Here is a 12,952-nt window from a genome sequence, read left to right on the forward strand (position 1 = left end):
CGCACGTAGGTCGCACATTTTTGTTGTAGTAGTACGTTTCAGGGTCTGTAAATTTTGTCATCACGCAACAATTCTAAACTTGCACATAGTTTTAAAAAATTTAGAAATATTTTTAAATAAAGAAGTTATCTTAGAGAAAAGGTTACGTGTTTTGAAGGCGGGTTCGGTTTTTAAATCAAAGTACTGATGTACTGACGGGAGTTGATTTTATCGAATATTATTTATTTTTAAATCAACGATATGCTAGTTTGCTTGGCAAGTAATTTTTAATCTGCATTTGAATTATGCACATTTTTATAATATGATTTTTCTGACTTTTCCGACAAGAATTTCGAGAAAACCTCTAATGACTCATGTTGTGTTATATTTTGAAATAGAATTGATTTCAACAAACTGTGTTTTGGTATTCCAAATATTTCAAAAATTGTATGGATCCAACCAATAATGAACTCTAGTCTCGTTCAACCAGATGCTCGGCTGTCTCCGTTAATCTCCGACAAGTAAGAGATACCAGGTCACGTGATAGCTTGATAATGCAACCTCTAAATATAGACTGACTCTCTACTTGCCGGAGATGTAAGGAGAGAGCCGATGGTTGAACGAAACTATATATTGAACTCTGGCGTAGGAATACACACGACTACAAAAAACTTCTAATTGTTCGTACCATAAAAAATCTGACTATTTCCAAGGTATTTATAAATAAGTTTCCTTTAAAAAAAATGCTTCAGCGTATATAACATCGAATTTATCGATTATTTTCAAGAATAAAGTCTTGTCAGCTGCGATGATTTGTGCTTAGGTGCAAACACAGTTTCAGTTTCGGTTTACTAGAGTAACTGCATAGGAGAGATGATTAAAATCAACTCCCCAAAAACACAATTCCTGACATGAATCATGAGTACATGTAACAATGCTTGCTACCCTCTGAAAATTTAACTCGCCATTAAACATCTCATTTTTTTTTAAAATGTTGAAACGATTACAGAAACTGTGTTCGACAGATAGTTTTCCTAAAACATTTTCTTTCTTTCTTTTTCAAAACACGTTTTATCTACAGACTTTCAATCACAACACATTTTTATAAAAAAAAGCAGAACTGAAAGTTTAGTCATTATAATTTATTGACACCATATCACATACATTTTCAACTCGCAGCAACAACGGAAGACCTAGTCGTGGCTTTGCCACGAGCTCTGCTCTAGTTTATACATACAATAGTGGTCTACGTTGGCTTGCAGCATAGCAGTCATGTGACAAATATGGTAGATCACAAGACTGCTTTCAGGGACATATATTAAAAATATCATTCAAACGCGTAGAGAATATAAATTTAAACAATACGACCTGCTTTTTAGATTACGATTCCTACAAATGTTATACTTCTATGAATGTCCGTGCTTCATTTGAAATAGAGATATTTTTTACAATATCATATTTAATATGTGTGGGGTTGCAATTTATATTAAATACGAAACTAAATTGATACATTTATTCTACATTAAGAAATGGACTCATTTATTCGTTTCTTTCTTTTTTGTGGGCGGGGGCGGTAGCATGATTCTATTGCAACATGTATAAGAAGGACTCTAGAGTTCCTCAAACTCTACATCAAACTGTAATTGACAATCATGGGTCGGAGAATGTATTATACATTTGTTTTACCTGCGATGTCCAAAGCTCGTATAAGTTTTTATCACCTGTAATATTTTATTAATCTAAATAATCTGAAATTGGCACGGACGGGAAATGTTAATTTTATTTCTGTGGATCTATAGATCAAACTGTCATCAGGTTGGTATAGAATCTGCTGTAATTTACATCAACACTGTGAAAACAAAATACATTATATTCCCACCCATTTGACAGGTATTTGTAAAAAACTTCCTTTCATCTGGAATATAATTAAAATATAAGCGATAATCAAACATTCTAAATTCACAGACAGATCTCTTCACAATGCATTTCTCAAAATATGACAGAGCCGGAGAAATATAACGGCCCGCGGAGTTCATAAAATGTGACCGCGGAGTTCATCCAATATTCTGCGTTGCTTAAGGTATTCAATCTATCACTATCATACTGCATATCTAGTAGATTGCAAGTTTAAAAACAAAAATCCTCGAATTGTTTTATAGGGTTTATTCAATCATAAAGATTCACCTTTGGATTTTGAGAAATTTTTAATTCTAGCAATTTATTTCATCTAAAAGTTAAAATTGAATGTATGGGAAAAGTACATTTTTTAAGAATTTATCTTTTTGATCCAAGTTATTTTCTAACAAATCCTTCGGAAAAAAGTTGCAAAAGCTTTCTCTTCTTTAAAAATGCCATAAAATTCACAACTTGCCGTGAATATTTTGAGAAGATGATTTTTCCCCTTATTTTTATGCAAGGCATGCAACTCTACAAAAAAGTTTCAAGTCCAAAAATTTCATTATTACTACCTTACGCATTTCAATTTTAAACGAATCATTTGCATTGACAGAAATCGTAATTATTATAATTATATATCAGCGATGCGTGTAATTCTCTGCAGACATTTACGGTATGTGTTAATTACAGTGCCAAATGTTAATTGCATCTTATCTTGATTGATCCGGTTCTCTCGAGGAAGACCTGCAGTTTGAGGGAGAGAATTAACAAATCAGACTGCGAGAATCGTTTAATATTTCTCACAATAAATGCTAACTACTCATTAGCATTTTAGTTCAAAATAATTACATAATTTATAGTATCAACAGAAGTCTAAGTATGTTCGCATTTCCAAAAAAAGAAAATGCACATTTTACAAAAGAAAAAAATGCTAAGAAACGCAGGAAAATTGAAGATGTTTGTATAATATAAATGTACTATATGTCCGATGTTTGTATAATATAAATGTACTATATGTCCGATGTTTGTATAATATAAATGTACTATATGTCCGATGTTTGTATAATATAAATGTACTATATGTCCGATGAAAAAAAAATAGAAAGATTAAAAAAAGTCCAAGGAACAACATAATGAATAGACATTTTTTATTTGTTCAGAATGCGTTTATATCATACATGTAACAGTGAAGAAGTGGAGAAGAAGAAAATCAATTTCAATCGATAACTCCGTTAATCCAGGAATTATTGTCTTGATAAACAAAATGCTTTTGTTTTATAATAGTCCTCTTGATCAATTTATCCCTTTAAAACTAAAAAACCATTTAATTTAAAAAAAAAATAAAAGAAGACTACGGTAGACTCAAAAAAATGTATTCTGTTCAACATAAGAACAATAAACACAAGTTCTCAGTGTCTATTGGCATCGAAAGGTTCTTGCCTACATTCCATCAAGATTTCCTCTAAGTAAATTCTCAATTCACAAAATACACTAATAGTACATTGTAGTTACAAAACATATTTGACAAATTTCATGAATACACATGTACATGTATATTCAAAATTCGTTGTTAATGAAAAATCTGAAACAGTCTTTACTTTATAAATACAAAAACCAAGAAGAAAATTATCGTAATAAATCTTGATAAATTCAATGAAGGCATATCATTGACAAAATAAGCTGCAAAAAATGTCAGTCCTTCAAAAATAAAGAATTGTTCTCTGTTAACTCAACAATTCAGTCATCTGTGACCTCTGAACTTGACTGATCTACATGTAATGTGTAGAGCGCCCTCTACTGTCAACTTTTCTTGTAGCTGTGTTGTTTGATATGTGTTTTTAAGGCTGGCATAGTTGTCATTTCTTTTCTACACACATGACACCTGTAAAAGAAAATTAAAACTATTAATGATATGTTTCCATCTTTTTGACAGATATATATAATAAGTATTTTCCCCCTAAATGAAGTTTCGTACATACATTTCCAGTACATATCTTTTGACAAAAAGTGTACATGTTCGAAAACAAAATATTTTGAAGTTTAAAGAGAGAAATATTTTGCTCCTTCCAGGATAGGGGGTATTCAAAGGCCTATTCTTGTTAACTTTCCTTACCACTTATCTCGACCCCCCCCCCCTTTGCCCTGAAACTGAACTTTACGAGCTTGACCCCAGACTGCTGTATTCAGTGTTATTTTCGCCTTGTGTGGTTTTTTTTTCACTTTTTACACTTGGTTTAGCTCAGACACTGTTCAAAATGTATACTCTTTCTAACTGACACAACTATTAAAAAATTGTTTTGAATTTGCCCAGTCTTAAAGAGCTAAATGGGCAAAAATAAAACAGTGGTGAATATTTTCCTGTATACAATATATAAAAGGAGAATCAAATCACTACATTATACAGCAGGTGTACTTTTCATTTTCCCTGTAATAACATATATATACTCCCATTAATTCCCTACTGTGTTGATAATTTTAAATTACTTAATCTGGAACTAGTTGACAAGAAACTATTTTTTGGAGCTCATCATTGACCTCACTTCTTTGGGTAGGTATGCTGTGATACTGATGCCGGATTAGAAATTATCAATCATAAATGCCTTCTGAGTATAGGGAGCTTACCTCAATACAGCATGAATGTTCATACAATGTATCATACAATACATTGTTCCTATCTTATCAATTGAATCTGCTTAGTGCCTAAGGTTCCCCGAGAGCTTAATCTCAAATGACACAAAATTCTTAAAAGAACCCAGAGCATTACTTTAGTTGACCATCTGCTACTTGCTTTTTCCACAAAGGAACCTCTTGAAGATATATACACTTCATTGCTGGTGGAGGAATACATTAGAATTTCCTTGCAGTTATACCTCAGATTTTTCTTTAACAGTTCCTGTGAATGAGATACATCTTTGATGACTTTACCATTTTTCTCAAGCTCTTTGATAATATCTGTAAAGAATAAATATCAATATTCATTAAAAAGTTCTCAATGTTCATGTAATTTCAACAAAGAAACTCAAAACAATGCCTCTTCTTTTAAACCCACTAAAAAACTATAGATGTGTCATCTTCACAAGTATGATAAAGGGAGATAATCAGCAGAATGCTAACCCTCCGAGTCCACAAAGTACTCTGTAGTGAATGAGTTCCAGTGTTTCTTATTCTTCAGACACGGACTATCGAAATCCTGACTGATCACATGTAAGTGTAGATGGCTGAAAGTGTAATTTATTTGCAAATAAACAAAACAACATACAGTCTTGTATTCAGTGATTCAATGTATTTGTATGCATAAATTTTGGCTGTTGTTAGGTTGCATTAACAACTTGATATTCTTTTTCAAAACCAATGAGTTGTAACAAGTTAAGAATATATAATTATGTTCTTTGATAGCAAAATTTTCTGTTGATGATGATTTTCTTTTATTATTAAAGTAAAGTCCATTAAGGCCAAACAAAAAAATATGTTTGTTAACTGTTACATTCTGAAAAAAAATAGGGTCGGTAGGTAGGATTTTTTTTTAATTTTTTTTTTTTTTTTTACACAACTTCAGAAACGTCACATATATGAAATTATTGAGACAATTCGAATATATCCCTTTCTAAGTGAAAAATTTTTACGAAAATTGGCATAAACATTGAAGAATACCAAACAAATAATTAAACAAAGTAATATTGAAAGTTAATTAAATATCTTGTTTACGACGGTAGATAAACAAGTCAGTGGTCGGGGTACCTGGCGCAGGCATAATCTCGGAGATTAAAAAACTTGAACATCCCATTTCAAAGTGTCCGTAGAATTACAGTTTATGATAAAAGAAATCAAATTAAATATGTTCATTTTGCTATATTTTGTGACAAATTTTTGATAACATTTCGCTAATTTTTGAGGTGAAATACGGATATGGTACAAACATATTTACCAAGCAATAGAAATATGACAACTACATTACATTGAATTTTGACCTCAAGACTGCACAGCGAATATACATCAAACTTGTGGAAATCTCAGAAGAAGACCTTTAAGGCCACACAATTCCTTAAACCAAAATTATACAATAACCAGGGATACAGAACTTCAGTTCATCATAGTTTTTTCACTGATTGTTTAACTAGAATTAGGACAAATAGACTAAATATCAAGTACTGTACACACTAACTGTTGTCAACAGTTCTAAAATAAAAACAAAATGACTGCAGGAGACATTCACAGTAATTTGATTTAAGGGTAAACAGAACTCAAAATAAAAATCAAGAATGAGAGAAAATGTAAATGATGACATCTTGAAATCAAAACAAAAGATGAAAATTAATTCTTATTTCCGGTCGTTTGTAAGGTGTTTAAACACAGAAGCAATGAGAAGCGTTAAAATGACGTTGCGAAAAGTTTGCGGTTACGCTAGGTCACTGGACGCAGGCACGTTGATCCACTTACCAATAATGATCTATTCATGCCATGGAAAAGAAACTTAGGATGTCTGGTGTTTAATATCGGTTGGATAGCGAAATAAAGAAAATCTAGAAAACTCGTTGCCATCCTGTCGCTACGCTCACGAAGCTCACTGGTAGGATTTTGCCTATTACTCATTTATTTTCAAGAAATTGATAAAATCGCCGACTCCTGTGGTCAAAACTATCCTGCCTCCATGTTGTTTGCCTCGTACTTCAAAATCGGGAACCTTTTCATTTCCCCCATGTTATCGATCGAACACCTGGATAAATGTCATGTTATTCGGCAATGCCGATATCAACTGCATTTGCTTTATGTGTGCGCATTCTTCAAACATGTGGACGTAGATATTGACACCATGTTTTTTTTCACTTTCGATTTCAAACGCTTGACCGATTAAGATGAATATAAAAGTAAAACGTACCCACGTGTGACTTCCGGATTTCTAACAATGGATAAAAACAATTAGAGTCGGCGATTAAATATAGGGTCGGTCGGGTAACCGTAAACTAACATATTTTTTTGTTAAGCCTAATACTATACATTAATCTTACAAATTGAACTTATTTGAATGTAAGTTTATCAAATGAAAAATATACTCATATACAGCTTTTTGCATCTGAGGTAAACTTAATGCACAGTTTATTTTTTTTCATTTAAAATTAAACTGATAGTAAAGAACTTGTATTACACATAATGTACCTCATGCTTGGCACAGCGTGGTAACCCAGCCGAAACTGTAAATCTGGATCAGACCTAGAACCATAAAGCATCAATTTTATCTAAAGAATCATATGATACCATGTATACCAGTCTAGACGGACTCCCAAAACGGAGTCAACGGAAGTGAATTTCTGCATGCATTTTGGACTCCGTTTTGGGAGTCTACGCATGCGCACTGGTACAAAATATGGCGATATTTCGATGAAAACATGGTGTCAACAAGAAATGGTCTTACAAAGTGCTGCATGTGTTGGCAGACTTCTAACATGTTTTAAAAGACCCAGGATAAAATTTACTATCGATCGTATTGCACGAAATAGGGGTATATTTGCACTTAAGAAAGTTATTTTTCTTCGAAGTTGGAAGTTTGGACGATGCTTAAAAAGTGATATTTTTGTGTTTTTCATGGAATTTAATCATTAATAAAAGGTAAATTGCATTAAATTGTACTTCTTTCGTACTGTGTTAAAATTTAAAATCACCAAACATACAAATTGATAAGTGCGTAAACGAAATAAGCTTCGATTACTAACAAAAACTGGTTGCTCTAGCGATGATTAAAAAACGTCTTTTTGGTATTTAAAAAATAGGATTGGTTGTTTGAAAGCCCAGAAAATGAAACAAATTGTCATTCTAGATTCAATAACTCTTTAAATTGAACTGATAATTATCATCAAAAACAATTATAATCGCTCGCAGCATTTGCGATGTTAGGAAACCATGTTAAATACATAATTATTCAAGATAATTAAATAATTTAGCATGAAAAAGATTAAAATGAGACCATACTTTTAACAAACAATGATAAATAAACATATCCAAGCGTTAAATTTATTTCAAAACAGTTATAGTTGTGCGTGATCGAAGTTATTGGTGAATTTTTCATTTTTAAAATTAATCTTACGTAATACAAGTAAACGGTTATGAACATATGACATTAATATGACACATAAACGTTCAGAAATGTTTTTGAAAGTTTAGAATTAATTTTTGTCGTGTTTTTGGCCAATTTTAGAGATTTGTTTAGATCTAAGGGGCATAACTCGCACGTTGTTTACATTAGAAACGCCATTTTACAGCAATGCATGATGGAGCCAAAGACTCCGTTTTGGGAGTTAACTCCGTTTTGGGAGTCCCGTCAAGACTGTATACTTCCAAGTGAAGTTGTTTTTGTTAATTGTTAGTAATGTGACAAAGATATGTATAGTATCAATCAATGATAAAAATCACCAGGGACAATTACTTTCAATTGAAAATGATCTATTGTTATACATTATCACCTCATTTTTGTTTTATATAAAGTAAACATTCAATGTACATAACATTACATATAATCTTATAATATTCTAATGTTAAAAATGTTTAAAATTCATATAACATATTAAATTTACTTTTCTGCTGTTTCTTTCCCTTTTTCGTGCATATGCTTCAAAAGTTCTATGTTCTCTTTTTTCAAACTTTTCAAATTAGAAATGTTGTCTTTGGGCATCACCAGAAAATGAAATTTTGCCTGAAAATAAAAAAACCTATATCATTACATCATATGATATCTGCAATCTGACCTGCAATCTATATTTTACACCGCTCCCTGGGGGGTGTAGAACTTATTTAAGAAAATTATTGAGGTAAGTTTAATAGGTAGTTAACTTTGTTTTCGCTCATCCAAAAGGCCTTAAGTAGCCAGTGATTGTGTGAATATGTAAACATTGTAAACATGCATGAAACACTATGTGAGTAAAATACTGTACCATCAGAACCCACCTTTGGGTATTTGTCTTTTATGATTATGACTTTGTCATCTTTGTAAACTTGTAAATCTGGGTCGTGCATTGAAGATAAAAGACCGGTCTTCCAGAATGGTGCTGGTTTCTTAGCTGACACTTTGTCATCCTCAGACTTTCCCTCTGACTTTCTCTTCGATGCCATAACTTGTGAATATGCTTTAGTCAAGCTACCTGCCAATAAGCTACCTGCCAATAACAAATCTTAGCGAATTTTTATCGACTATTTTTAGAGACGTCCGATCCCGATTGCATTGTATAGTAAGATAAATGGGCGCCTGGCGCCCAAACTGGGAGGTGTGCCATCAGGCCGAGACCAGATCCCCGAGGGTACGGGTGTCCCCTGACGGAATCCGGTCTCAAAAGGGGCCCAATTGACACCGATTTCCGGCGCCAGGGTGCTGAGTTGACCCTATCATACAGGTTCCATACATTATTGTAGGGTCTCTATACAGGGCGCCTAGCGCCCAAACTGGGAGGTGTGCCATCAGGCCAAGACCGGATCCCCGGGGGTGCGGGTGTCCCCTGACGGAATCCGGTCTCAAAAGAGGCGATATAAGCACCGATTTCCGGCGCCAGGGCGCTGAGTTGACCCTATCATACAGGTTCCATACATTATTGTAGGGTCTCTATACAGGGCGCCTAGCGCCCAAACTAGGAGGTGTGCCATCTAGCTGAGACCGGTTCTTTGGGGGTGCGGATGTCCCCTGACGGAATCCGGTCTCAAAAGGGGCCCAATTGACACCGATTTCCGGCGCCAGGGCGCTGAGTTGACCCTATCATACAGGTTCCATACATTATTGTAGGGTCTCTATACAGGGCGCCTAGCGCCCAAACTAGGAGGTGTGCCATCTAGCCGAGACCGGTTCTTTGGGGGTGCGGGTGTCCCCTGACGGAATCCGGTCTCAAAAGAGGCGATATAAGCACCGATTTCCGGCGCCAGGGCGCTGAGTTGACCCTATCATACAGGTTCCATACATTATTGTAGGGTCTCTATACAGGGCGCCTAGCGCCCAAACTAGGAGGTGTGCCATCTAGCTGAGACCGGTTCTTTGGGGGTGCGGGTGTCCCCTGACGGAATCCGGTCTCAAAAGAGGCGATATAAGCACCGATTTCCGGCGCCAGGGCGCTGAGTTGACCCTATCATACAGGTTCCATACATTATTGTAGGGTCTCTATACAGGGCGCCTGGCGCCCAAACTGGGAGGTGTGCCATCAGGCCGAGACCAGATCCCCGAGGGTACGGGTGTCCCCTGACGGAATTCGGTCTCAAAAGAGGCGATATAAGCACCGATTTCCGGCGCCAGGGTGCTGAGTTGACCCTATCATACAGGTTCCATACATTATTGTAGGGTCTCTATACAGGGCGCCTGGCGCCCAAACTGGGAGGTGTGCCATTAGGCCGAGACCAGATCCCCGAGGGTACGGGTGTCCCCTGACGGAATCCGGTCTCAAAAGGGGCCCAATTGACACCGATTTCCGGCGCCAGGGTGCTGAGTTGACCCTATCATAGAGGTTCCATACATTATTGTAGGGTCTCTATACAGGGCGCATAGCGCCCAAACTGGGAGGTGTGCCATCAGGCCAAGACCGGATCCCCGGGGGTACGGGTGTCCCCTGACGGAATCCGGTCTCAAAAGGGGCCCAATTGACACCGATTTCCGGCGCCAGGGTGCTGAGTTGACCCTATCATACAGGTTCCATACATTATTGTAGGGTCTCTATACAGGGCGCCTAGCGCCCAAACTAGGAGGTGTGCCATCTAGCTGAGACCGGTTCTTTGGGGGTGCGGGTGTCCCCTGACGGAATCCGGTCTCAAAAGAGGCGATATAAGCACCGATTTCCGGCGCCAGGGCGCTGAGTTGACCCTATCATACAGGTTCCATACATTATTGTAGGGTCTCTATACAGGGCGCCTGGCGCCCAAACTGGGAGGTGTGCCATTAGGCCGAGACCAGATCCCCGAGGGTACGGGTGTCCCCTGACGGAATTCGGTCTCAAAAGAGGCGATATAAGCACCGATTTCCGGCGCCAGGGCGCTGAGTTGACCCTATCATACAGGTTCCATACATTATTGTAGGGTCTCTATACAGGGCGCCTGGCGCCCAAACTGGGAGGTGTGCCATTAGGCCGAGACCAGATCCCCGAGGGTACGGGTGTCCCCTGACGGAATCCGGTCTCAAAAGGGGCCCAATTGACACCGATTTCCGGCGCCAGGGTGCTGAGTTGACCCTATCATAGAGGTTCCATACATTATTGTAGGGTCTCTATACAGGGCGCATAGCGCCCAAACTGGGAGGTGTGCCATCAGGCCAAGACCGGATCCCCGGGGGTACGGGTGTCCCCTGACGGAATCCGGTCTCAAAAGGGGCCCAATTGACACCGATTTCCGGCGCCAGGGTGCTGAGTTGACCCTATCATACAGGTTCCATACATTATTGTAGGGTCTCTATACAGGGCGCCTAGCGCCCAAACTAGGAGGTGTGCCATCTAGCTGAGACCGGTTCTTTGGGGGTGCGGGTGTCCCCTGACGGAATCCGGTCTCAAAAGAGGCGATATAAGCACCGATTTCCGGCGCCAGGGCGCTGAGTTGACCCTATCATACAGGTTCCATACATTATTGTAGGGTCTCTATACAGGGCGCCTGGCGCCCAAACTGGGAGGTGTGCCATTAGGCCGAGACCAGATCCCCGAGGGTACGGGTGTCCCCTGACGGAATTCGGTCTCAAAAGAGGCGATATAAGCACCGATTTCCGGCGCCAGGGCGCTGAGTTGACCCTATCATACAGGTTCCATACATTATTGTAGGGTCTCTATACAGGGCGCCTGGCGCCCAAACTGGGAGGTGTGCCATTAGGCCGAGACCAGATCCCCGAGGGTACGGGTGTCCCCTGACGGAATCCGGTCTCAAAAGGGGCCCAATTGACACCGATTTCCGGCGCCAGGGTGCTGAGTTGACCCTATCATAGAGGTTCCATACATTATTGTAGGGTCTCTATACAGGGCGCATAGCGCCCAAACTGGGAGGTGTGCCATCAGGCCAAGACCGGATCCCCGGGGGTACGGGTGTCCCCTGACGGAATCCGGTCTCAAAAGGGGCCCAATTGACACCGATTTCCGGCGCCAGGGTGCTGAGTTGACCCTATCATACAGGTTCCATACATTATTGTAGGGTCTCTATACAGGGCGCCTAGCGCCCAAACTAGGAGGTGTGCCATCTAGCTGAGACCGGTTCTTTGGGGGTGCGGGTGTCCCCTGACGGAATCCGGTCTCAAAAGAGGCGATATAAGCACCGATTTCCGGCGCCAGGGCGCTGAGTTGACCCTATCATACAGGTTCCATACATTATTGTAGGGTCTCTATACAGGGCGCCTGGCGCCCAAACTGGGAGGTGTGCCATTAGGCCGAGACCAGATCCCCGAGGGTACGGGTGTCCCCTGACGGAATTCGGTCTCAAAAGAGGCGATATAAGCACCGATTTCCGGCGCCAGGGCGCTGAGTTGACCCTATCATACAGGTTCCATACATTATTGTAGGGTCTCTATACAGGGCGCCTGGCGCCCAAACTGGGAGGTGTGCCATTAGGCCGAGACCAGATCCCCGAGGGTACGGGTGTCCCCTGACGGAATTCGGTCTCAAAAGGGGCCCAATTGACACCGATTTCCGGCGCCAGGGTGCTGAGTTGACCCTATCATAGAGGTTCCATACATTATTGTAGGGTCTCTATACAGGGCGCATAGCGCCCAAACTGGGAGGTGTGCCATCAGGCCAAGACCGGATCCCCGGGGGTACGGGTGTCCCCTGACGGAATCCGGTCTCAAAAGGGGCCCAATTGACACCGATTTCCGGCGCCAGGGTGCTGAGTTGACCCTATCATACAGGTTCCATACATTATTGTAGGGTCTCTATACAGGGCGCCTAGCGCCCAAACTAGGAGGTGTGCCATCTAGCTGAGACCGGTTCTTTGGGGGTGCGGGTGTCCCCTGACGGAATCCGGTCTCAAAAGAGGCGATATAAGCACCGATTTCCGGCGCCAGGGCGCTGAGTTGACCCTATCATACAGGTTCCATACATTATTGTAGGGTCTCTATACAGGGCGCCTGGCGCCCAAACTGGGAGGT

General features: G+C 39.4%; 2 protein-coding genes across 4 annotated transcripts in view; one reads left to right on the plus strand and one right to left on the minus strand.

Moving 5' to 3' along the window:
• The window catches only part of LOC105339282 (limbin), a 502,381-nt gene that overhangs the window by 233,802 nt on the left and 255,627 nt on the right, over positions 1-12,952 (plus strand). The gene's annotated exons all lie outside the window — the stretch shown is intronic.
• On the minus strand, positions 3,009-8,994 carry LOC105322078 (aprataxin). 3 transcript variants are annotated; one of them, XM_011420602.4, is made up of 6 exons: positions 8,812-8,994; positions 8,442-8,560; positions 7,030-7,083; positions 4,990-5,093; positions 4,746-4,827; positions 3,009-3,757 (listed from the first exon to the last, which is right to left on the minus strand). In XM_011420602.4, exons 1-6 carry the CDS (start codon positions 8,974-8,976, stop codon positions 3,676-3,678), a joined length of 606 nt encoding a protein of 201 aa, XP_011418904.3. In that variant the 5' UTR covers positions 8,977-8,994; the 3' UTR covers positions 3,009-3,675. The 3 variants fall into 3 exon arrangements, with proteins under 3 accessions (XP_011418904.3, XP_034330856.2, XP_034330855.2); XM_034474965.2 differs by having other exon boundaries at positions 4,664-4,827; XM_034474964.2 differs by having other exon boundaries at positions 4,640-4,827.

The sequence above is a fragment of the Magallana gigas genome, chromosome 8, assembly GCF_963853765.1.
Source record: "Magallana gigas chromosome 8, xbMagGiga1.1, whole genome shotgun sequence".
NCBI lineage: Eukaryota > Metazoa > Mollusca > Bivalvia > Ostreida > Ostreidae > Magallana > Magallana gigas.

Bases quoted from the DNA above. Each gene is read 5' to 3' on its own strand.
- LOC105322078 (XM_034474964.2), bottom strand. From the start codon at position 8,976: ATGGCATCGAAGAGAAAGTCAGAGGGAAAGTCTGAGGATGACAAAGTG. The intron at 7,084-8,441 runs GTAAATTTAATA...TTATGGTTCTAG, and splicing joins GGGAAAGAAACAGCAGAAAA to GTCTGATCCAGATTTACAGT. The intron at 5,094-7,029 runs GTACATTATGTG...TTACACTTTCAG, and splicing joins CACGCTGTGCCAAGCATGAG to CCATCTACACTTACATGTGA.